The sequence below is a fragment of the Ornithodoros turicata genome, unplaced genomic scaffold (genome assembly GCF_037126465.1).
Source record: "Ornithodoros turicata isolate Travis unplaced genomic scaffold, ASM3712646v1 Chromosome120, whole genome shotgun sequence".
NCBI classification, from domain to species: Eukaryota; Metazoa; Arthropoda; class Arachnida; order Ixodida; family Argasidae; genus Ornithodoros; species Ornithodoros turicata.
In genome coordinates, this window is record NW_026999302.1 from 101,318 (window position 1) to 127,195 (window position 25,878).

General features: G+C 44.8%; 1 protein-coding gene across 3 annotated transcripts in view; it reads left to right on the top strand.

Moving 5' to 3' along the window:
• Positions 1 to 23,891, top strand: part of LOC135371778 (atlastin-2-like) — a 45,828-nt gene extending 21,937 nt beyond the window's left edge. For 2 of the 3 annotated variants that reach the window (XM_064605731.1, XM_064605729.1), the window contains 12 exons: positions 3,636 to 3,826; positions 5,102 to 5,420; positions 14,413 to 14,704; positions 15,933 to 16,060; positions 17,630 to 17,686; positions 17,883 to 17,954; positions 19,441 to 19,584; positions 20,555 to 20,617; positions 20,684 to 20,737; positions 22,501 to 22,578; positions 22,664 to 22,790; positions 23,799 to 23,891. In XM_064605731.1, coding sequence (XP_064461801.1) covers positions 3,639 to 3,826; positions 5,102 to 5,420; positions 14,413 to 14,704; positions 15,933 to 16,060; positions 17,630 to 17,686; positions 17,883 to 17,954; positions 19,441 to 19,584; positions 20,555 to 20,617; positions 20,684 to 20,737; positions 22,501 to 22,578; positions 22,664 to 22,789 — 1,521 coding nt within the window. In that variant the 5' untranslated portion in view covers positions 3,636 to 3,638 and the 3' untranslated portion in view covers position 22,790; positions 23,799 to 23,891. Of the gene's footprint in view, positions 1 to 3,635; positions 3,827 to 5,101; positions 5,421 to 14,412; positions 14,705 to 15,932; positions 16,061 to 17,629; positions 17,687 to 17,882; positions 17,955 to 19,440; positions 19,585 to 20,554; positions 20,618 to 20,683; positions 20,738 to 22,500; positions 22,579 to 22,663; positions 22,791 to 23,277 lie in introns of all 3 variants that reach the window. The other variant, XM_064605730.1, reaches the window with a different exon arrangement.
• Positions 23,892 to 25,878: the final 1,987 nt, after the last annotated feature.

Genomic DNA, 25,878 nt, shown 5'->3' on the forward strand with positions numbered 1-25,878 from the left:
CAAGGCCGTCAACTGCAGCTCGTAAACGAAAGGAATGTTTCACCGGTGCACGATAGATGACATCGTGCGCAGTGCGCGTGCGCGTGGGAAGCGTGGCGCGGAAACAAGATGGCGCATGCTCGCTCTTGGAACTCAGTGTCGATACTCTGAAGCGTAGCTTATTTAGTGACTCTATCAGGGACTATATCGCAATCACCTCAAGACCGTGGCTTTCGGGCGCGACCTTGTTCACATCCAGCTTCCAGCGTTGTTCAACTCTACCAAATCTGTGGCTCTGTCGAACACTGTGACGTCATATGTTTACACACAGAAAGGGGTACATTGCTGGATATAAACGAAGACGATCTATGCGTGTTGCATTCCTCCGCAGGTAACTCAAGGTTTAACTCAGCCGCTCACGCGAGCTGCACCTGTGTAGTGCTACTTCGTGTCCGAAGTAACTTGGAAACAACTTGTTGTTTCAACAACACCTCATTGTTAACTTAGTTACATTTTACACGTGGTAACTTAACTCGTAACGAGTTCTTTTCGACCGGAAACTTCTCAAACTCTCAAACTGTGATTAAATCCCATTGAGAGAAGTTTCCCAAGACGCAGAATCTCCACGGGGCAACATGAAAACTAATATATATATATATATATATATATAGCTACCCAGAGCTGACGAGCCGCAAACACGGCGAAACACGTGCCCCTGGTGCTGTCGCATCGTTCCATGAGTATCTGTTTTTCTGCGTGCAGCCATAGAAGCCATCTTAATCTGTAATTTTGAATTTCAGACACGTCTAGTGTCATTTACTTGTTTCTGTAATGGCTTTTTTTTCTACATTATATATATATATATATATATATATATATATATATTGTCACAGAAGCTAGCAAAAACGGTGTAGCAGGAACTTTCATGTCGTAGTGAGGGACGGCAGTCTGGGACGTTTTCAGGGGACATTTTGTCAGGGTCCCTATTGTAAGACCGTCTCGGAGGCACATTTAAGGAGGGCATCTGTCAGGTCAACAGTCACATGAAACGTGAGTGCATCCAAACGTGACAATTACGTGAGAGATACCCAGATTACGAAAACGCACGAACATTCACCAAGCAGCAAAAGACCACATTTTACGCGATTGCGTAGCGGCAAGTACCACAGCGGGATTCATAGCGGAGACTGCAATCCTATTAAGCCTTTGTTTTGTACCAAATTTTCCTGCTGTATTAAGTGCACTCACCATAAAAATGAACACGAAGTGTATGTGACCACTATTTCCCTAAACGATACGCTGCAAGTAATCGACATGTGCCAATTAGAAGGCAAAATCAGCACGGCGAGAAAACTAAACAGCGGAGGGTGGGGGCGGGTAAACATGCACGGGTACACGATCTTTTAACGTGTCTGTGCATGTTTTTAGCCCATTTAGCCCTGTCTCCTCGCTGCATTTTAATATAAAGTATTACCAATTTCCACGCATGAAAATTCAGCGCAGTTTAGCCGAATGCGTGAGGTTGAGAGATGATGGGATAATGACTGTAAGATACATAGCGCGGAGTGTCTCAAGGAGCACCAAAACAACAGATACACGCAACAGATGACAATTATTGCCTCTGTTTAGTGCAGGAACAAGATGTAATCGGACATAACGCAGCTCTTTATGGCTGGACTGCCTAAATGCACACTGATGTAAGCGAGATCCCGCGAACACGCGAATAGGCTGAACACCAGGACGCATGGCGCTACACTGTGAGACAGAGCCCTCTGTTGACGGGCTTCCCGTTTAAAAATAGGTGAAAGCGAATCCTTAGTTCACACCTTGAAGGAGTACCCAGAGGGCCATCCAAAGACAAAAAAGGAAGAATTCAGATTAAGACGTCTGATGAAAGTGGTTGTAAATTTACCAAATTCTGCGAAAGGTTTTGACGTGTGCAATCTCTTTCCCAAAGAGAAAGAGAGAGAGAGAAAAGGAGTCACATAACCCCATTCACCCTTAACTGGCCACTCCAGGTACAACGAGGAGGATAGGTTTTGATGCCACGCCACCGATGACGTTATAAGGAGAACTCGCTCTGCTTCGCCGGTCAGTGGGAGTCAGCGCTTTGTGCCTTTTTTGCACCTTTTGCACCTTTTTGCGCCTAAACCAATTTTTGACAGTTCTCCCGGAGAATTAGGGATAGAAGGTGCTGTGCCGAATCATTTCAGAGCCCCGAACAGCCGAGTAGCAGACGACAGAGCAGTAGCAGACAACATTTCTGTTGACCAATCAGCGAGCGTTCTCCCTATAGCGTCAGCGCGAGGTTCCAAGCGGATCACAGGCTGGTAGGTCCAGTTCTCACTTGGCGAAGCCCGACGCGGCGTCGTGAGCGAGCGGTGGAAGTAGAGGCGCATATCCGCCGCCCCGTCAGCGCGCGCGATTTTCATGTTCCCACCACAGTGGCATTCCGTCGTCCAAAGCAGACGAAAAATCAGGGGGCGTGGCCTTTCTGTGTCATCTAATTGGTCGCCAGCTGTCGTTCTCGGCAGCTCTCGCAGACGTCGTGAAAGAAATTCGGCATGACAGTTTTTCTTGTTTTTTTTTTTGGGGGGGGGGGGGGGGCTCGACGTCTCTCCTCTCCCGACTCCGGAAGTATGTGTCTATTTTCGCCGCCCGCTCACGACGCCGCGTCGGGCGTCGCCAAGTGAGAACTGGCCCTTACTGCTCTCCACCGCCGTTGCACCCGGTCGCTCTTTACGGCGTACCTTGAATTCAATTTATGCGTTAGTTATGGCTCTGTGGTAGTAAATTACTTCGCGTAGTGCGTCTTACTTGCCTATTGATTTTTTTTTTTTATTGAAAGAAAACAGGGAAACAGAGGAAATGCCTTTTGCACTGCTTTAAGGACAGCCAAAGAAGGAGAGCCGCCAGCTGCATGGAATCCCTGCTAGGTAGCCCTGTAGCCTGTACCCTTTCCGAACGTCGTTCTATCCTTCTGTGGGCTTTTGTAACGCAACATGTCCTCTTCTCGATTCGAATTCCTCCAATTATGCGCGTCGCATGCGTACGAAGACCAGGTCATATCCATCCTTACAAAACAGGAGTTCCATTGCCGTATAGGCAGAGAAAAAAAAAAGACATAATTCGGGAGTTGTTCTATAGGGGCATTACGTGGCGGGAAAGCATTTCATATTCGTTGCCCTTTCCCTAATGCATAACGAAAGGTGCTATTTGAGCGGCTTTGGATCCCTCCCGTCCTTTGTGGCTTGCAATGTCTGATGACGACTCGTGTAGATCTGGGGCGCAGGTGGGAACAAGCCACAGGAGGGTGAGGGGGTACGCAGAAAATACGCTGGAGACCTGTCATGTGATACCTCTCGTTGGTGGCAGCCAAGAGCTTGCTGAAGACCGGGGGGCGGTGTGTTCGAATCCCACCAAAAGCTATGATGTATGAGGTTTTCCGTGTGTTTGCCGACTCCTTCCCGACGAATGTTGGCACAGTTCCCTCTGAAATCGGCCGAGAATGAATACTAACCTCCCCTTCCCACTCTGCTTAATCTCTCTCTCTCTCCGTCTCTTCACATCTGTCCTCTGCTCATAACCACAGTTGTTTTGGCTGCACTAACACGAGATGAAAATGACCAAAAATGAATATGGCACCTCCTTTTCAGGAAATGTTAGGTTCAGAGGCACGTCCGGTCGTCGTGCGTCCCCACAAAGACGTCAATAGCTTTGAACTCCGGAATGGCAACTTGACACATCTTCTCACCAACAGCGATGTTGCAGACCTTCCTGTGGTGGTATTGTCAGTCGCAGGAGGATTCAGGCTTGGAAAGTCCTTCCTTCTCGGCTTCTGTATCAGGTACCTACATGTTGATATGGTTAGATGGCGTTATCAATAGTGCAGAAGGAGACGGGTGAGCGGCAGGACCTTTGCATGAAGGCTGATGTCACTTTCAGGAACATGGCTGGTATAGAGGGCCTCTGACTCATTCAGATAACCTTTTATGCCGCTTAATCTGGTTTGACGACATGTAAGCGAAAGTGGCATCCAACTGAAGTCGACAAAGCCGTTGCCCAGCCAAGCTAGATTCACTAAATAAGCCGCGCTTCAGAGTATCTACACAGTGATCCAAATGTGAGCATACGCCATCTTGTCTCCGTGCCCTTTATCGTGCGCGGATGAAATATTCCAAGCAAGCAGTCGTCAAGGTTGATGGTCTCGAAGCTTATTTAGTGACTGTAAGCCTACGATGCCAAAAGGATGGGCCGCCCCAGCCGCCTCCATAGCGAATCGAGCAGGTTGCAGTGCCTTGCGATCTCAATAGTAAATAATGCGGTTCAGTATCACGCCAGGTAACCCACACACACAGGGGCACGCATAGAGAGAAAGCTGAAAAAAGAGGAAATGCGCGACTGTTTCAGCAAAAAATATACGATCTAATGTATGAAGAGTTGTGTATCGATTGTACGATCGGCACAATGAGTTGGCTGAAGCCATATTCATTCTATTCACATACTGTGAAGTAACATTTGGTTGTCAATCCCTGAACAAGTGACTGTTTCGGATAGTACCGAGAATAGCATATAATAAAAAAAATGTTTATATGTAAATTAGTTACTGTGTTTTTCGAGACTATGCAACAATTCCATCACTCTCGCAAGCTATATGGCGGCTTTAGCCGGTTTCATTCCCGCCCGTTTCATTTTTTTTCCCTTAAAGAGTGATTGATACTGTGGGAGACAAACCGTTTATCTATGTAACATAAGTGGTTAGTCTGTGTTACTTGTCACTCATAATACTATGCGACAGCACTGTTATGCATATTATCTAAACATAGGAGCAGTACAAACTTTAAATATGCGAATACGTGCATCTGTTCTTAAATTTGCTTCCGTTTTTCTTCCACAGAAGGAGAGAAATTGCTTGCTAGGAATCGACACGTTTCCCCTGCCTAATGTTTGGGCGAGCTCTAAATGTCGGAAAGTGCATACTTCGAGAGGATGGCGACCTTTTTCGGAGATATCGTCTGTCAAAGCTTACTGACCCACATTCTTGTACCGTGGCTCGGATGACCTACCTCAGCTTACGTTTGTTACACCACCCCGTGCTTATTAGTTTTCTTTCACGGGACAGGTACCTGGAACACCTAGGGATGTCGTCAGACCCATCAGATTGGATGGACGAGGAGAATATACCGTTGACGGGCTTCTCTTGGAGGTACGGCAGCGAAAGAGAGACCACTGGCATTCAGCTGTGGGGAAAAGTGTTCAAGGTGAAGACGCCACAATACGGGATCGTGGCAGTCGTTCTGATGGACACGGAGGGCTCATTCGACAACAGGTCCACGATGGAAGGAAATGTCACAGTTTTCTCAATGAGCATGCTACTGAGCTCCGTCCAAGTGTACAACCTCACCAAACACATAACTCAATCCGATTTGGAGCACCTCAAGGTGGGTATAGCACTCAAGGATGTTGTTATTTAGGACATGTCTAATGGCCAGAATTGGACATAATCGTGAAATGTCGCGGTCAAAAGCGAGCGGCCGGACTATTAGGCCCGCAAGAAAGTTGTCTCAAGCACCTACGAAAGGTGAGAGAGATCACGACTGAGGCACTAATAACGGCATTATAGGGGCTGTAAGATGTCAGTTTTGTCATCTGTAGCCCTAGAAAACAGGAAGACCAAGAAGAAAGAACGAAAGGAAGTGAACAATGCAATTTTACCCGCATGAACAATAGTGTAAGTGGGTATGTGACTCCTTTTTTTTTCTTATCGTTTTGCTTAACGAAGTCCTAAACTTATTGATCCTACTATGGTCGATCAGAAGGCCTCTAGCCACGTAGCTACTGCCACTGGTTCCATGTCCCTTCTAAGAAGGATTTGTCGCGAGCAGCAGACTGGTGATACGCATACGGGGTGGGCCAGTGAACAAAATATTCTAAATTGAACGTCGAAATTGCAGGGAATATTTAGAAAATTATTGATGGCAACGTTGAATGCGAACGAAGAAAACGTTGATGGCAACAAAGAATGCGAAATCAGCATACACACTATTCACTTTATTGTAACGCTACAATCTCGGTGTCCAAATAAGTATCGACCTTCAAAATTTCGTTTTCAGCATTACCACGGGGTTCGCAATAGTAGCAAATAACGCGGATCAAGTCTGCTCACACTGAACGTGGTGTCGCTTTCGCACCTATGGCCCTGGCCCTGGTGTCCCAATGGCCCTGACAACACACGTGGATGGCGGCTTCCTAAGATTTCAGAGATGTAGGGATTGTACCGGAATTGTCGCCACCTTCATACGTCCAACGCCCCTCACCAGGACTTTATGGTCTCTATATAATATTTGCTAAACTATTCTATGCAATATTTCCTATTTCTTGCTTCGCGCTCTTACTCTTCGTAAGCAGAAGTGACTGTAACAGTTGAACAGTATGCAGTTGGAAATGCAAGGTTGTGCAGTATGCATACCATCATAGATCATAGATCATAGTCACTACAGTCAATATAACCACTTGTGTATTCTCGTTTTCTTTTCTATCTTTTTTTTTTCTTGCGGCCATTTTCGTGCTCAACGTTCGAGCAGCCGCAGCTCCTCATGAATTGCATCCCTGCTGGAAATGGTACCACAGAAAGTGCCTCTAAAATGTCATATAATTTAACTGTGTATCATGCAGACAAATTCCAATGAAATGAAGCTGAATTGCACTCCCCAACAGACTATTTGCGGATGAACATTACACAGGGTGTTTACATGGAGTCTGTTCTCTTTTAAACTAAAAAAAGAGCAATGAGAGCAAGACAGATGCGGCCTTTACAGTTGAGTTATACGGCCAGGCGGAGACCCTCTGGAGGAGAGTGTGCAAAGTATGCAAGTACAAGACGACTAATTACCTAAAATTCATGAATAAACTTTTTAATTTGGAGATTTCGGGGAAAAGCGAGATATATCAGAATCAGACGTTCTCGTTGAAAACCATTCCACATCAAACAAATCTCGAAATACGCACGTGCGTTAATATAACCATCCCTGGATTTTGATATGCAGCTTTGATATATGGAAACCGCAGCGCTTTAGGGATGAGGAACGCTGGGAGCACAGCGCGCAATCCTCCTCACTGAGCCACGTGATTTGGGGCGATGAAGATCATTCGAGTAGACATGCTCTAATGGTCTCCATCGACCTAAAGTCACGCGGCTCTTTGACGACGTTTGAGCGCTGTGCTCCCAGCGTTCCTGATCGCTAAAGCGCTGCTGTGCCAATCTGCTGGCCAGATAAACTGCTGTCAGGCCAGATTAGCCTCTATCGGCGTAGATGTCGCGTTCTTGAGGGGCGCTTTTTCAGTATCGGCTCATTTGCATACCCAAGCTCAGCAATGGGTATTTCACGCCCCGCGCTCTTTATTGGAATTATAAAAGATAGATTGACTTTCAACGAGGATTCTCTCCCGTGTCCTCTTTCGTCGAAAATTTCGTAATTAAAATGTTAACTGAATTTTAGGTTGATGATGATTATCATGATTAGTATTTTAATGGCGCAGCAGCAACGGAGGCTATAGGGCTGCTCGTCTCGTAGCTTTTTAATAAAAATTCCCCAAATGATAACCGCACATGATACGGGAGGTTTTAATTGAGTCAATGGAAGCTTAGTTTAATCCAACGTGTCAAACACTTTCGGTGATACATTGTACAACCATATTCTGCGGCGTTAAAATCACCTGTGTACTTAGTGTACCTCAATGCCGGTATGCATTATTAGATGTGAGTTATCTAACACATCATGGCCATGTTTTACGTCGTGCCACTAATGAAAACAAGCAGCACAGCAGGTTTGCCCTTACTGGAGCAATATTGGCAATGTTGGGTCCATATTGCATTCATTATTGGCCTAGTCGGCCACGGCTATTGCAAAACTGGCTTGCAAAACCGGTTCCAAATACTGGTCCAATATGGATCCAGTGTGCAACTGCCATGCTGGTAAAATGTTGCCGTTTTCAACATGTTTTCACGTTTCACGTTTTCAACAGGGACGGGGACAACGTCATTCAGGATGATGAATGGTTAGGAGCGTGCTATAAAGGGGAGTTCGTTTATAAGAATGGATTTAGAATGACTGCTCCGTGGCTAACTGAGTATAGTCATGTGTGGCTGACGCAATCGCGTTCTACTCGATTCGATTTCTAAGCAGCTGGATATACGCGTATGTTAATTGGGTCATCTTGGTGGGGGACCCACCGGCATGTGAATGAAGCCTGAGTGGTAATCGAAACCTTTTAAGCGGCATCATCGTGTGACGCGAGATTCTCCATGGTCGTCTCATCGACACATTTCTCCCACCGCGTGTGCGAATCTTGGTTTAAAGGCTCTTCAGATGTCAAATGTAGAAGGAGTAGAATGATTTCTAGATGTGATCTTTTTATGATTGTCTCGGACCACATTGAGCTTATTCCACCTCGAACGCCCGAGTGGTGTTGCTTGACCGAGGTCGACTTCCCAGAAAATGATATATGATATTGGGACATGCCGAATACATACCCCAGAAACTTTGATATTATTTTTTTTTCCTTTCACAACGAAGTGTAGAATGGCCGTAGGGTGGGATCGAATGTCGGCTGCGAGCCAAAACCCAAGGCGCGCTTGTCCAGAATATGCGGCTATAACTAAATCAAAAATGATCGAAACAGTCGTTTTGATGAAGAACAGTTTCATCCCTGACAGCTTCTGTACTTCAAACGGCCAGCGAAATAAAACAAACTGGAGAAATAAAGTCATCGCACGCTGTGCCAATTTCGGAATTTTTTTACTTAGGAGCGGTTGGCTAAAATCAGCCGATTATTTTTTTATCCGAGAGTAGAATACGAATGCATTGCTCGGAAACTACTCTACGTCATATGCAAATATTTTCTAAAAAAATGCGAATTTGGCCCTTTGAGGAAATATCGGCATATTCGGCGTGCAAAAGAGGGCATTGGTGGACAAGTTGCGGGGGCAAATTTACCGCCGACGTACGAATCCCGGTGCCGGCTGTGCTGTCTGGGGTTTTTCCTGGGTTTTCCTCAAACGCTCTCAGACATATGTCGGCACAGTTCCCTTAGAAGTCGGCCGAGGACGCACATTCCCCCAGGGCGTCAGCCGTGACGTTGCCCACATACGTAAGGCCGACAACGGCAAGCAACGGCATACGGCAAATATCCTCTCGTCTTGGCTCCGAGGAACCGTGTTAATCCACGTTCTCTCCATAACAAGAAAGCAAATGACACGAAGATGGTTTCCGTGAATTTATCTCGAGGGGTGCATCGCTGGGTCTCGCTCCTGGCGACCGTTTTTGCCCAGCGTTCCACAAACGGTGCCTCAGGTTTAAAACAGGGGCATTGGCCGTGCAACCTGTACAGGAAATGAGCCGCTGACGCTGCTGAATATTTCACTCCAGCCACGGGGCAAAATGAGATTGTGAACGCCGATGGCACAACGGGATAAAAAAAAATAAAATGTTTCGATTTTTTTTTTTCTAATTTTTCGCCTACCCTTTTTTATAGTGCAAAGTGAGAAGCTTTTATTTTAGAATACGGGGAAGCCGCCGTGAAGGGGGTTCCCGTTGGCTTGAAGGCTTGAATGTCTCAAAGCGTGGTGCTCTCGCAGTCAACAAGCTATCCTCTCCTCTTTCTTTTTTATGTGTATATAAAACACGACAACCGAAGAAGCACAAAAGTTGTTGTCCGACATCGTACAGGGTGGTACGGGTATTTACATCACCGGCAACGCACGATCACGAGATGGATTGTTTGCATTGATCACTATTAGTTCCCGCGAACACCTTGCAGCGTAGGGAAATGATGTCGTTGGGTTGGTTAATCCACATTTGCATTCCAGCTGTCGCACGAGAGCTTTCTCGCACATGCTTCTACCAGCTGTTTCGTATGCACAAAGCTTTAGGAAACAGGAGCCCTTTGTCGTAATTGTGATGCATCCGCTGGGATAGAGAGCATAGAGTTAGATTTCGCATGCCACCATACACGAATTCAATACCCAGGTACCAGAACGCATTCCTGTCGCAGGTTTCCACACGCGTGGTACAGGATACAGTGCGTGCACTTCCTGTTTAAGGAAGGGATCTCGAAGACGATTTTCATCTTCATGTCCCGGAGTGCTGTGTGGGGGGGGGGGGGGGGGGGAGGTGAATCCAATATTCTACCTTTTAGTTTTCTGGCAGACATATGTTGGTGGTGTTACAATGGTGTTCCTTTTTTGGGAGGTGGTGGTAAAGTCCATGGTGCAACGCTTTGAGCAGCATGATTGTGCTGAAGTAACTTGACACTGAACACCAAAGCGACAGTGCATAATGTAGAAGTGAGTGTTGTTCAAGTTGTCAGTGTTAGCCAACATACATTCCAGACTAGATCGCGGCATTCTTTCGCACTGCCCAAAATCGAGCGATTGGCATGCATGACAAGAAATAAGAAACGACGTGCCAGAACCTTCGGAACCTCACCATGTCCTATCAGCAGAGCGTCCCGCCCCTCCTTGCACTCACACACACAAAGGTTTCTTTAACTGCTTGACACTTACGGAAATAAAACGTTCTCAGTCCCAGCATATGCGACAACCCGCATAACGCGCGATTCCGGGAAGATCGCATCCCGCGACTTTCGATTACAGAGCTTGTAACGTACTCTTTCATTCATACCATCCAAATGTGGCCTTTCAGAAAAACGTTTGCTTCCTTTGGGGTATGTTAGCGTGTTAGCGCAGCATTCATAGTACGCGCGCACAAGAGAAACAAGGGCACGACACCCGAGACGGGCGAGACGGCCGGGGAGAAGAGACAGATGATTCCTTCGGAGGCATTCGACACTACACCTTTGGCAATGTCAGGCGTTTGTTTGACGTATTAAAATTTGTTTTTCTTCCTATTTCCGATTCCATTTTTATCCGACAGCTAGCTTCCACGTATGGCACAAAAACAAGGTAGCACATACTAAAAAAAAAGAAAGAATTGTAGCTGAGCAGGAAATATTAACGCGTTACTGGAGACACCGTTGTATATGCTTATGAAAGAAACATTCGTTTTGAAGGTTTTTTAGTAGGGTATTCGAACACAAATGGCGCATTGTCGTGCAGGCGATTTCGCGGAGCTTCTACCGGAGGGGACGGCAGCGCCGCTGCGCGGGCAGCAGCTGACTCGAGGAATTGGGACTTCGTTTTCCAGCCGGCTTCGGTCTCCTTACTTCTCCTCCGTGATCCTGCTCTTCGTTTTTGGGGCGAGCGTATTTTTTTTTTTTTTAGGCGTGATGTGGACAAGCTTTCGGTTGTCCCACCCTACAGTTGGCAATACAAGTGCCTGTGTCCTTCAGCGAGGCGGGCGTAACCTATTCTTCGTTATTGGGTTGCAGGTGCATTGCGTATTGGGTTGCTTCGATGCAGGTTGCTTTTGTAACTGAATGCAACGTGGATCACTGAGATCTGCAGAAATGAAAAAGCAAAAAGAAGAGAGAACTAATATCAGTAGTGGATATTAAACCAGATATTGCTTTATTATTACACGGGCTCCCCGTTGGCGTTATCACAGAAATATTGGTCCAATATCTGCGCAAAATAGGCTTCTCAATATGGGCAGCCCATATTGGTCCAATATGGGACCTGGTTACACTTCTCATATTCGTCCAACATTGGCTATCTTAGCGGCCCATATGGGTCAAATATTGAATCAATATCGGCGCACTGCTTGGGATGTTTTAATACGCTGATCGCTTGTGATTTGAAAGCTGTCAGAGATGACACTATCATTCCTCATAACCACCTAATTCGACTTTTTTTTTTTTTTTTACTTTTCGACTGCACTTTTACTCGTGTCCCAACATAATTTTTTTTTTCATGGAAATCTATGCTGGTCAAGCAACACCGCTGGGCATTTTGAGCTGGAAGGACTGCTCACTCATTTTACTATATGCCAAAAATATCCAGGCTCCACAGGGTATGGAATGTCGGAATAATAGTCATAATAACTGTACCGGTGAGGAGCAGATTTTGCACATGAGGTGAGATCGTCAACACTGGTGTGGCTGCATGCTAGATGCTACGCAGGGTATGTTTGGTGAAGATTTCGACCCCCGGGGGTTCTTCATCGTGCGCGCATTGGACCTTCGACGCAGGTAGCTAGCTGGGTCCCCACCTCTCCCAAACCCCTACCGTCGCCGGTCGTGTACATATCCGCGATCCTGACTTGCTGTCTCGCAGTCTAATGCATGCTCGCATCGAAGAACGTGACATTCGACGAACACTGCTTATGGAACCATTTCGTATTATACGCTGGAAGCACAGCTAAAGAAAGTGTCGAATTGGCTCCCAATCGTTGGGCTGCTTCTCAAAGAATGTAGGACAGATTTCTCTGTCCCACATTCAAAGACACCGTACATACCATACCACATACAAAGACGCCGTAATGTACGCAGCAGATAGGGGCGCAGCACGGATGCGGGAGGTCCAGTCACATAGAAAGGCAATAATTTTCCATTACGAGAAAGTTTTCCAGGTTGTATACAAACGGTATATAAAATCCTGGGTTGTGCGGGTTAAAGGTAGATACATCATGTGTACTGCTCCCCTCTAGTCTTTATATGGTTCTTCTAAGATATGGACGCGGCAGTGCTTACAAATTCGGTAGCCAAGATGAGTACAAACTCGAAACATACTGTTTAGAGACTGTATACAGGTTAGCCCAACTTCTAAAGTGGCTGTATACAGTAAAATGTATACATACTGTGTGCATCGATTCTATATAAACCATATACAGGGACCCTATATCTGCGGTAGATGAGTAACCCCAAGAACCCACACAACAGAGTAGATATAGCAGCAAGATATCACTCTATTCGCCCCTCACGAGTACGTACCTTTCAAAGCATGTCCATTTATCATCAACGCACCTGAGCGTTGAATTCGTAGGGGCGCAAAATTGGTAATGATCGAACGACCCACAACAACGAAAGAGATCACAAGTATGCCATGGTTTCCGGTCCAAATTGCTTTTCTTTCGCAAAACCACGTAGTAAACACTGTCACTGTCACCACAAGGAGGAGCCTCCACCACATTTTACACGAAGCGTATGTCTCTCTTGCGGACGCCGCTGCGTCATACATGCTCAACCCGCAAGAGATATCGTTCCAGAAAACACGATGCAGGAAACCCATGGAGAGTAGTGTACAGACATATGACGTACCGCTTACACAAAACATACATCTCCCTGTCGTTGTTCTGATCGCCTGCAAATGGAGTAAAACAGACAGTGACATTGCATGGCGCAGTAGGACTTCACAGTTATATTAGTTACAAACTCGAAAGGACAAAAATTCTGAAGGCGAAGAGCGATTTGGCTTCAGATCCGCGTCTTCACTCTGACGTTTCAAACGAGACTGACTGGTCTGCTGGCTTCTATAAGAAACATTTTTATTTGCGGACAGTTGCAATGCCTGACGGGTCTTAAAACGACCACATTAAGTGGGAACAACATACAAACCCTCTCATACGCTGCAGAGTTAGTGGGACGCTCGAAATTATGCCAAGTACACGCTGCGACGAGAAACGTCCGTTTCTGCGTCCAAAACGAACCGAACAAGACCACGGGCGTGCGAAACAGACAGCGCCTGCTGGTGGCATGGTGAACACGCTAGGACCTAATGTGAGCAAACGCAAATAGTGAAAGCATTTCGACACGGGCAATCTCATGTCGAAATGGGCATGAAGCTGAAGTCTCCACTCAATGGCTAGGCGCAGGAGATATGATGACGGTAGAATCTTACGGCAGAATCTCTTGACCTTGTGGCGGTTCTAGGATGTTTCCGGAAATGCTGAACGATTTTGAAATATCTGTAACCGTACGGCTCATGAAAGAATGGTCAATGACATGACACATTAAAAAATGATATACAATTTCTTGCTTAAAATTCATTTCTTCTGTTTTGCATGCGTACATTATGATCAGGTTCAGAACGTCATTAAAATACTGCTGCTGAATGGAGACTGAACACGGATTAGTTACAAAACGGTCAGGGATTTCAGTATAAAACATGCAGCGTGCTTGATACAGAATTGATGAGGGCTCGTTAGAAAGTAGTTAGGGATTCCTGGTTGAAAAATGTATACATAGTGCTTAATAAATCCTGTATCCAGCATTAATCAAGTATCTACTGCTAAACTGGGAGTAAATAGGCTGGTGGGTAGGTCCTGGTTAAGACGTGTGTACGAAGTCGAAAATCATTTTCATAAGGGTGAGCCAGAGAACGACCCTTCCTTGGGGCCAACGAGCACTTCGGGTGAATGATACAAATGTCTTGTGGAGTCACGTGATAAAAAGAAAGGGAAGAAATGAGAAGAGACGAGGAAAAGTTATACCTGTTCTCAATCAGCAGTCTGTAATTGATGTTTCTTATTCTGACAGCTATTTGCGGAGTATGCTAACATGGCTAGAGCTGCTGGCGGTCAGGGCAAGGAAGTGTTCCAGAAGCTGCTGTTTCTCATTCGCGACTGGCAATATCCCGGAGAGAAGCCGTTTGGACTGGAAGGAGGACAAGCGCTGCTTCACCCTTTCCTTCAAAGAAACCCCACACTGCCACGTGAAGTATCCGAACTACGTGAAAACATCCGAAATAGCTTCAGCGAACTGAAATGTTTCCTCATGCCCAGACCTGGTGACGTGGTAGAGAACTCGAGTTTCGACGGAAGACTTCGTGGTAAGGTTCCTGGAAATTCAACTTTCGTAGATCCCCGTCAGTGGATTATGTAGGAGGTCGTAGGATGAAAACATCGGTCGTGGTTCACGTATCCATGTAGCTCTCACACAAAAGGAAACGCACACTAAATTTCAAGTCACAGACTCTGACACACAGTGCTGGGAGCAATGTTTACCGCCCATGTGGGTGTGAACAAGTCAACTCAGTGCCGTGTTTGCTTGCTGAGACCCGTGCAGATTGCGAGATCTGGGCAACCTGTCGTAATGAAGGTCATTGATCATGTCGACAGCGATTCACATGCAACGTGGAATTTCGCTGTGATACGTGTAGAACAACGTTGATTTCAAGATGCTGTTTCATGCGCTATTTTCTGTGCTGGTTTATGTTTTACGAGCTTCAAGATCGGTCTGGTGGTGACTTATGCAGTTGTGTAATTATTACCAGCAACTGTCCCTTTGTACGCTGAGTTTCTAAGTTTTCCTTTTTTGCGCATTCCTCCAGTATACTCTGGTACGGCGCTGCGTTTTTTTCTTTCCTGTAGGAATTTCAGGCCTGAGCATCTACGCAGACTAACAGGAGCGCAATTTTTGCGAATCAGTTAAAGCGACAATGCAGAGAAAATGCGGAATTTCTAAAGCAATGCGTCAGGACACGCAAATGGGAAGAGGTGTTTAAATTACCCTGCAATATTTGTCATTTTGGAGAACAGAAGGCAAAAGAGTGATATGGGACGTGCCATGTGTGTATGCATCAACGTATCATGCATGTGTGTACGTGTATGAATCAATGGGTGGATATCTGCGTCAATACATCACCTCACTGGCGAAAAACGGCGACGAGATACACAAGGACAACAGCGGAGAGGCATTTTCCACATGTCTAACCGACTAGACCACCTCTCATAGCTGACAAAATATCTTTCGTAGGACGTAGAATGAACTCTAGTCACGCTCTGCTGATACAGGAGTGTAGTCTTCCGGACGTATCTGTGAAGGTAAACACACGGTTGCGCGTCGTCTCTGCATTCAACGCCTTAATGAATTGACATATCTCTGATGTATCGCTCATATAGGCATCATTTCCCTTCCACTTCCAGTGCAACTGGAGGAATTCCTCTGCCTTACAGCGCTCATTCGCTTCAACGCCTTTCCTATTTGTACATTGTTTACCAACTACAACCACACGCACAAGTACATATGTGTCTGACAAAACCAATTTTCATTCACAGATGTATCTCCAGATTTCAAGTATCACTTGAAGAACCTCGTGTCTTACCTTCTTTCACCTGAAAGGCTAGTTCCGAAAAGGGTCAATGGAAGAGTTGTTACATGCAAGGAGCTCGTGTGCATGTTTCAGGTGGGCTCTGTCCGTTGCATATTGTTCATTGTTGCACGGAACGAGGATGTGATAATCGTGATAATTCCTTCGTTCTCGTTGTGTGGTTCCTCTGCATACGTGCGTATGTACAGGGTGTCCCAGGTAAATGTGATCATATTTCTTAAAACTATACCTACCACTTTTTGCGAGATGAAATCAATTGCAATATAGCATATGCTGAAGGGAACTCTCTTGGAGTCCATTAGCAGACTCTTAAGGCAATGTCTTAATTAGCTTCCAATAATTCACTGCTTAAAGGTGTTGTGACAGTTGGTTTCCAGCTTTCCCAGATAGATACGAAAAACTATTCTATCACCCGACATCATCCCATATTCAAGTTTTCAGGTCCATGACGTGAGCAGGTACGGAGAAAAACGGCCCCGAAGAAGCGACATTGGTGACGTCACACAGGAGCAGCGAGGGAAGACGCGCGTCTCCCAAGCCAAGTGGGGGAGAGAGATCCGTGAGGTCACATCGTGGGTCGTTGTTTTTGGCTGCGCCTATTTTCCGAGCCAATCTAGTGATAGAAAAAATTATTTTTTTCTCGATGTTCTCATAATCAGTACGATGCATATATATTATGCTTCAACACATCAGAGAAAGTGTTGTTCCAATAAGAACATCTGATCTCTTCGGTCATCAGATACCAAATTCGTTTTCAGAACAAAAAATTGTTCGGTAAGTCGTCCGCAAAAAAATCGTGAGGGAACACCTCTTTTTTCTTTATTTACTTTGTTAATTTGGCATCTTCGAAGAAGCGCCTTTCCTTCTCCCCGGTGTGAGAGATGAAAGAGCACAGTGCCGCCTCATGCGTCGAAGATTAGCTTTAACTTTACGAAAACAAAACAAAAACAGATGTATCGGGTGACTCTATCGCAACTGCCCTTACCTTGGGTTGCGTTTTTTTGTTTTCCTTTAGTCTTTTTCAGGACGCAAGAGCCGATAGTGTGATCATGATGAATAAAATGAATGAATAAAACAAACAAGAAAATGGTGTCCCTTCACGAGCTTTTTGTGAACGATCTATCGAACGGATTTTTGTTCTGAAAATGGCTTTTGTATCAGGTGACCGAAGAAATCAGATGTTCTCATTGGAACAACTTCGCAGCTTTTATAAATAAAATGTTAGAAGATTAATTACCGCTCATTAATTCACATGGAGTGATAAAGAAAATATTTTAGGATAGACCACACAACTGGGGCCAAGCACGTACGGTTGGTACCGTTTGTGTTGAGCACTCAGTTTTTTTCTTTGGCCCCGGACCCTTTTTCAGTGGGACACCCTGTATTGCCGCTATGCCATGGTAGCAGGAATGTATGTATGTAAGGCATGTATTTATGCGTGTATATAGGTATGCATGCATCCATGTACGCATGTAAAAATCGTTATCTGTGGATGTGATTTCTCAATCGTCCTTCATTATTGTCTGTTGAGTACACTGTAAAAATATTACGACTTATTTGATAAACCACATGGCTCATTAAGTCCTGTGGTATCGCATGTCACAGGGGAAAATACTGTGACAATTGACATTTCTTTCATTTCAGACTTATTTCACCGTCTTCAACCAGGAGGAGCTCCCTAAACCGATGTCTGTCTTCAATGTAGGTTTCACTACACATGTTTTTGGTAATGCAGAATCGAATACAAGGGCCGTAATTTCGGAACGGAACTTGCCATCACATGTCGATGAAAATAAATTAACACAACGAATATTTGTAATTTTTCGCTTTACTTCCTATATCTGACGTATTTTGATAACCAGATAGAAATTATCTTCAGTATTAATTCTCTTCACAGGCAACTGCATTTGTCCATAACATGCGGATCATGGATGATATCGTAAGAAAATATGAAACGTCGATGGAAGGGGTAAGCAACGTATCCACATATTTCTCTCACCGTAACAGAGCTCGGTGAATTAATCTTAATTCCCAATCTTCCTAATCTCAATGAAATTATCACGTAATGCGTTACAGAATATGATATCAAGTATGATGCAATATACATGTTGTTTACTTTTGCTCTTTACATAATTTTTATTTTTAAAAAGTAAAGGAGTAAAATAGTACATGAGGCATTTGATGTTCTGAGGCTGGAGCACATAGAAAGAACAAATACATACAAAGCCTCAAGTGCCCGAGGAATGAATGATGGAAGATGGCAGTCACTGAAAAGGTTAGCCTGCTGTAGGACTGTTGGTAGAGCCCTGTACCGGTAATACAGAAGATGTCAGTTCGAGTCCTACAGCTGGCTAACCTTTTCGGTGACTTCCATCTTTATTCATTCACTCCTCAGGCACTTGACGCTCTGTATGCATTTGTCCTTTGTGCGTGTTCCAACTTCAGAATCTCAATTGCCTCATGTTCAACACATGCCGTTTTCCTCGATCCCGTCCTACGAATATGCTTATGAGTGAGCAAAATGTAAGAGTGAAAGGGGATCAGTCAGAGAGTGATTGGTTTGAACCTTCAGATAACGTGCTCTTGAATGCCGCTGGGGAATGTCGCTTGGATGTGACTTCCTTCTAGGTAATGACCACGTTGTCATATAACGCCACTACAAAAACGGCGTCAATTTTGCTTTGCCAGTTTTTTTTTAAATCAAAATATGTAACGAGTAAAAATAAGCACCCTGTACAATAATTGTATTAAAATAGTTTGGAGACTTTCGTACTTGTGGTTCATCACATCATGGACGCATCGTCCTACGTACCAGAGTACAGAGTAAAATAATTATTCTTCGACATGCGGTGCTTAGCGAGAAAAAAGGCCTCGGACGAACTGCCGAGCGAAGTGCAGGCAGCTCTCGGAGGCACCTTCACTCCCATTGGCAGCCGTAAGCACGTGACTTCTCGTGCGCTGCCTCACTAGCGGTGGCCAGGGCTGTGTCGTCTTTGTTTCGGTATTCGCGGTGCCCATTTTTTTCGCTTCTATTACCCTCTTCCGTTTAAAACTTTCAAAGCAGGTTAACACCACCGCAAAGAAAGGTCTCTTGCATTTATCTCTGATAATCTAGTATGACACGTCGCAACCACTTTAATATGTATTTATATGCCGTCGGCTGGACTCTCGCCCTTTCTCCCTATCGAAATTGCTTGGTCCCTGGCCCAATCCAGCCCAGCAACGCTCTGCGCTCGAAGCTCTTCTGACATTTCTGGACACCATCGGACTTCGATCGTTATTGTGAAGGGGCTCGTTACTTTATTCCACCCATTCCCACCAGCAATGGGGTAGAGTATCGCCTGTGGCGATGAAACTCCCCACTCTCCCAGGTCAAAAATAAAGTTGTTGTTGTTATTAACGCAGCCAGGAACTGCAATTCGCCCGTTTATTTCATTACATAATTGCTTTTACAGGTCGCCTTTAGGAATGGCTCTCTCGAGTCTGACACTGATTTTGACATGCAACATCAAAAAGTAATGAAAGAGTGCTTGTCACAGTTTGAAAAGGAACAGAAGCTGGGAAATCACGACATAGAACTTCGGCAACAGCTCGCAAAGGTAATGTACCTTATAAGCTTCTACGTTCGCCTGTCAGCGACACACACAAAACGTGGTACATTATGCAGAAACATGTAGTCTCCCTTTTTCATAAAGAGTGGGAGGGCTGCACCAATGCAATTTTTGCGGGCGGGTGACACAGCCTGAAAAACATTACTGTGTGAAAGCATATGCGACACTTGCACGGTAACTATAAGTACCTGGAATTAACAAAACTTGCAAATCAGATGGTTTTGAGAGAATGCGGCATACGAAAATGGGAGAAAGTCGTTACTTAAATCCACATGCATGTTTCCAGGAAAGGCCTGTCTCTATGTTCTCCATTTATCAATGACGCAGAAAAGACATTTTTCTCTTGGTTTTGATAAATTGCGTTGCGGTGGCTCGGGTACGCGAGTACAGCACCACGCTCGGTGGTTCATTGCGCAGTTCCTATAAATGCATGGTTACAATTACGTGGTCCCTATCAATATATCCTCATTGGTAGCGGAGAGTCGTGTGTGTTCCTCGCGTTCTTGATGTCTCAATCGTACCTCTTGAACACATATGCCCGGTTTCACCTGCGCCAGTTAACAACTGCACCGAGAATAACGGTCCTTAACTTTAAATTAATCTTAACTGTGCTTTACTAATGGGAGTTAATGTCACCAACTAGCGTTTGTAAAAAGTATTAGCTTCAAGTGAGACCAACCTTTGATCTCGGTCCAATGTTAATCACCGTCGGGGAAACCTAAGCTTAAAGGCCATTGCGCTTGTGGGCATATATAGCATATAAAAAGTGAGCGCAGGGAGTTTCCACACGACAGAGAAACAAATCTGGAGACTATTCAGCAGAAATGTTTGCAGTTATGAGACTGAGAAGAGGTTTTGACGCCAACAGACATCGCACGTGTGATTACACATGATAAGTTATTTTACTCATGACAGACAACACATATACCCATGTAATACCGGGTGTGTACGTTTCCAGGATCTCAATCGCTGTTACGATATGTGCAAACGTTATCGTAAAATGATCAGGGAGTACAAGCGGGTAAGTGTAGTAGTTATGTCCCTCTAGTAAAGTTGTATGCCATTGAATAAGTCTGACTGATTTCAGGAGCGGGAGCACCGAGAAGAGACTCAGCGTGTTTACGAAGAGAAAGTGAATCAGGTTACTCTTACTATGCATCTTACCTTACCTAAACTAACCTAAGCGTTGCCTAACGTAGCCTAAGCCTAACCTCAGACTTACTCTAAACCTAAACCTTAACCCATCGCTTCACCTAAGCCTTAACCGAACCCAACTGAATCTAAATTGACCTCACACGACCAGACCCAACCTGTCCTGCTCTGCCTATACCCCAATACTGCCTATGCTCACTTCTGACCAGGGTTGGCTAAGTAAAGCGATAACGTTTTGCATTCGCTTTCGAGTACCTCAAGAACTCGATTTTTCGTATCTGTACTCATCCCCGAGATACCATGGATGCCGGCTTCGGTTTCTGTTTGTTTGAGGTCGTTCTGTGTGTTCACACCATTACGAATCTGACCTTTACGAGGGGCGTTCAAGTCAAACGGGGACTTTTCATTTTTCGCAAAAGTAAAATGAACTTACAGGCGAGAAATTAGTTTTATTTTTCAACGTAATCTCCAGCTGCACTAATGCACTTGTCCCAGCGTTTCACGAGGGCTTGGATGCCAGCAGCGTAGAAATCCTTACCGACGCGTAGCAACCATGATCGGACAGCATTCTTGACTTCGTCGTCGCAGCTGAAGTGGCGGCCCCCAAGGAACGCCTTCAGTGGCCCGAAGACATGGAAATCGCTGGGGGCGAGGTCTGGACTGTATGGGGGATGTGGCAGCAACTCCCAGCCAAGTTCCTGTGAGGTGCGTGTCGTGAGATGCGGGGTATGCGGGCGTGCATTGTCCTGCAGGAGGAGGACTCCTTTGGTGATGAGGCCCGGCTTTCTGAAACTGGATGTGTTCATGAATGATAGTGTTCAACGTTCCCACAGAAAGGTCCCTCTTTCGAGCCAGTTCGAGACATGTTATCCGTCGGTACTTGAGGATCAGGCGCTCCACAAGTTGGATGTTCTCAGGAACTCTGCCACTGGCCTCTGAGCCGCCCGGCCGGGATCGCCCTGCACTGATGTACGGCCGTCTCGGAACCGTTTGCACCACTCATACGCTTTGCTGCGGCTAAGTGTATCGTGGCCATACTGAGCCTGAAGTCTTCTGTGAATTTCAGATGACTTTACGCCTTCATTCACGAGAAACGTCATGATAATTCGCTGTTCGACGTGCGCGCTCACCTCGTTGTCGGGCATCTTGTCTAGCACGTGTCGTCTGTTTGGCACAAACTTTGGACCACTACGTGGTGAACGCGGAGGCCTGTCGCGTGTGAAAATTATGAAAAAGAAGTAGCGGGAGCCATTTGTACACTCAGGAGACAGAAAGTCCCGGTTTGACTTGAACGCCCCTCGTAGTAACAAGGCATAAAGAGAAAGACAGCAATATTGACCACAAACACTGAAGGAAGCGATAGAAATTTTGTTAGGGATGAATTGCGTTCGGCGAATTTTGTTTCTGATACCGTTGAATGCCTTTTCGTTTCGTCTTCTAGAGATGGCAACGGAAATATCCCGTCTCTATCGTGCTCACAATTATTGAGACAGTCCCTTGCATATTTCCCCTTTGAAGTGCACTACACGTAGCTGCAGAGCTCCAGTGTTCACCAAGCGTAGAAGGTGCCAAGGGGATTGTTGCGTCCGTCGTGGTCGACCCGAAAACTAGATGCTGTTTCACTCCGCGTTCAGCCCTGACAATGACGCCGAAGATGGAACGCGAAGCGGTGGAATTGCTAGAGCAAATCAAGACAATCTAGCACGAACATGCGTTTTATCCTCTTCTAATAAAGGGCGGTTGCTGCATTAGGTTATTGAAGAGGAGAGGACTAAACACATGGAAAAGATTGAAGCTATGGCCAAAATACACAGCCTGGATATAGAACAGGTAACTTCAAAGCTCCGTCCTCTTTCGACAGCCATCAGAGCTACAGTACAACAGCTATCATTATGTCACGCTTTACATTCCGCAGATGAGAAATGCTATGCAACAGAAATCAAAAGTTGGCTTCTGGGACATCGCAATGGGTGTACTAGGAGCTATCCCCTATGTGGGACCACTTCTCACCCTTGTAGTACGGTTAATAAAGAGACGTTGAGGTAAGTATCTGGACGGGAACGAGACATTGAAATGCTATCATAGACGCCAATACTGCTTAAACCGTAAACATTTAAGGCTGTTCGAAAGAGGTGTGTAATTAGAACATTTATTTATTTATTTAGAAATGCTGTTGTATTAATGGACCGTTACAGGGGACTGAAAGCGATAATAACGCTTCAACACGTCTAATTATATTGAATATACAAGCCGCAATAACACCACTGCATAGATATGTCAACTAGTGCAGTAGTGAAACTGTTTACATCCTCTGTCACAATTGTCGACTGGGGTTGGGCGTTCTATAGCCCAATGGCATAGGGGAAAAAGGAGCATTAAAACGTATCCAAATGCGCAGTATGTGGCGCAATGTGCTTATGGTGGTGAGTCCATTGACTAAACAAAATAACTCTCGTTCTGTGATGTATTTTACAGCATGAATTTTTAGTTTCCTATGATAAATTAGGAAGATGTCCTTTCATTTTACAGTTCTCCGTCGCTTTTTGGAGCGATTCCAGCTGCAGCTGTCAAACATGATCGACACAGAAGCATTCCTTCTGTTAGCTGACAGTAAACACCTTGCAGCTAATCTTTCAATTTGTTCTATTTTATGCCTTAATTTTGTGGTATATCGATCCAAAAGAATGCTTCCGTACTCTATTGTTGGTCGTACCAGAGTATAATACGCGGCTAGTTTAGTCTCCTTTGTACCAAACTTTAACTTTATTCTGATTACGCAAAGTCTGTTTTGCTTTGTTGCAGACTAAACCAGCGTGTGTTTCCCATTTACGGTGTGAATTAATCATGGTGCCCAAGTATTTAAAGCCGGTAACCCGCTCGAGCGTCTGTCCTTGAATACAATATTCGTGAGCCAATGGAGTCTTGCTATTGTTCATATGCAATACTTTTTTTTTTTTTGCAATTAATCGTCATACCCGAGTCTGAGAACCATTTCGTGATATCATCTAAACATTTGGAGAGGAACAGTTGATGATGATTATTCTTTACAGGACAGTATACTAAACAGTCGTCTGCGAAGAGCCTAAAGGTGACAGATGGAACAGCACACGAAGCAATGCCAATAATAAAGAATAAAAATAACAGAGAGCACAAGACAGATCCCTGGGGAACGCCGGAGGTTATATGAACAGTATCTGACTTAATATTCTTAACTGTACTACGTACTGTGTTTGGTTTGTCAGGTACGATGCAACCCACTAGAGAATGTTTTTGTTTATGCCTGTGGGGATGAGCATGTCAATTACTTTGTTGTGCAGTATAGTGTCAAACGCTTCCTGAAAATCCAGACGTATGACATCAACGTGATTCCCGTCATCCAATGCCAAACCGAAGTCATGAACTGCTTCGACTAATTGGGTAGATGTGGAAGCACCTCCACGAAAACCGTGCTGGTTCACGAAAAAAGGACTTCTTCCCTCAGGCAACAACTAACTATATGCTGTAAGGTTTTGTAAGTTTGGCTGGTTAACGATATACGGCGGTAATTATTTGCGCTCTCTTTCCGACCGAATTCAAATACAGGAACCATAGCTGACTTCAAGTCATCTTGACGGCCTCTAATAGGGACTAAAAATAATGTGACCGTTGACCCTATTGATAAGAGTCCGTGGTTAATATTGCTGAAGGAAAGAGAGTGTAAATACGAAAGCGAAAGAGAAAAATTGAAGCATCAAGAGAACCTTGATTGCAAGGTCTGTTGGCGCCTAAATAATGTACCACGTTGTTGAACTTTACAAGCTCAACCTTTGCACTGGAGTTTTATTACTTTTTCTTGTTCCCTTCAACATTATCAAATATATGTTGTGCTTTTGCTTACATAAACATGCTCTTTTGGAATTACCGGTCTGAAGTGTGAATAATGCGTGAAGGGTTGCTCTTTTCCGTCTTTGCGTGTTGGAGTACGCAATAAACTTTTTTTTTTCGCGATAACATCTAATTCATTTGTATGCGTACTGGTCATCACCCCAAATAAGAAAAATTCAGAGGGTTGCATTCGTATCAGAGAAGCAAGACTCGCCAACCTGGATTAGCGCACAATTGTATTCCAAAGCTAAAGCATCATCCCTATTGATGCAATTGCCCCTTACATTCATAAAATTTGCACCACATTAATTGCCCCTCAGTTCTCTTCCATTTGAAGTATATCTGTCGTGAAGCTGTCTGGGTGTTACGTGTTGAACCAGCATCACTATTGCAAGTTTTATCGGACGTGTTGGGTTACAAAAAAGACTAAATTGGTCCGATTTTGGTTAGTTTACTTTACTTTAATTCCTACTTATATCCTTGCGGAGTAGCAAATCGACAAACCATTTGACTGACTTTTCCGCTTTCCCCCTTTCTATGTCAATAAATTTATCCCCTATTAGATTTCAATTATGTCACTATTTCTGCCTTCAACCATCAACCAAATCCCTTACCCAATCCATCAACCCAATCCCTTACGTACGCAAAGGCAGTAGCGTACTATATACTAACACTTACTATTAATGGGCGTTAGTGACACTGCTCCATCTCTACATTGCAAAATCGTATTTGGGGCTCACTGTGTAAGAAATTTGTATGCGAAAAGAAGACGAATAGAAACAGTGAGTAAGGCCACGTGTCTCCACAATTTTCTCCTGTACGGTGTATTCCAGAAATTACCCCAGTACAGATAGTTTTAGTATAGGGTACGCAAAGGCGATAGCGTCCGTAATAAATATCGTTGGTGGTTCTGGCAAAGCGCCAAGATCTCTTTCTGTTATGTTATGGGAGTGCACAGAACCATCAACCCGATCCCTTACGTACGCAAAGGCGGTACTATATACTAACACTTACTATTAATCTGCGTTAGTGATTAATGTGCGTTAGTGACACTGCTCCATCTCTACATTGCAAAAGCGTATATGGGGTTTACTGTGTAAGAAATTTGTAAGCGAAAAGAAGAATATAACTAATGCGACGTGTCTCCACAATTTTCCCCTGTCATTCTAAGAAAAAAGGGAGTCGCGAGGCGTCACATGCGCGCCTGACCCCACATCGCCGTTTCTCCGGCAATGACTGTCCAGCTGTCCAGTACTGGCATCGCGA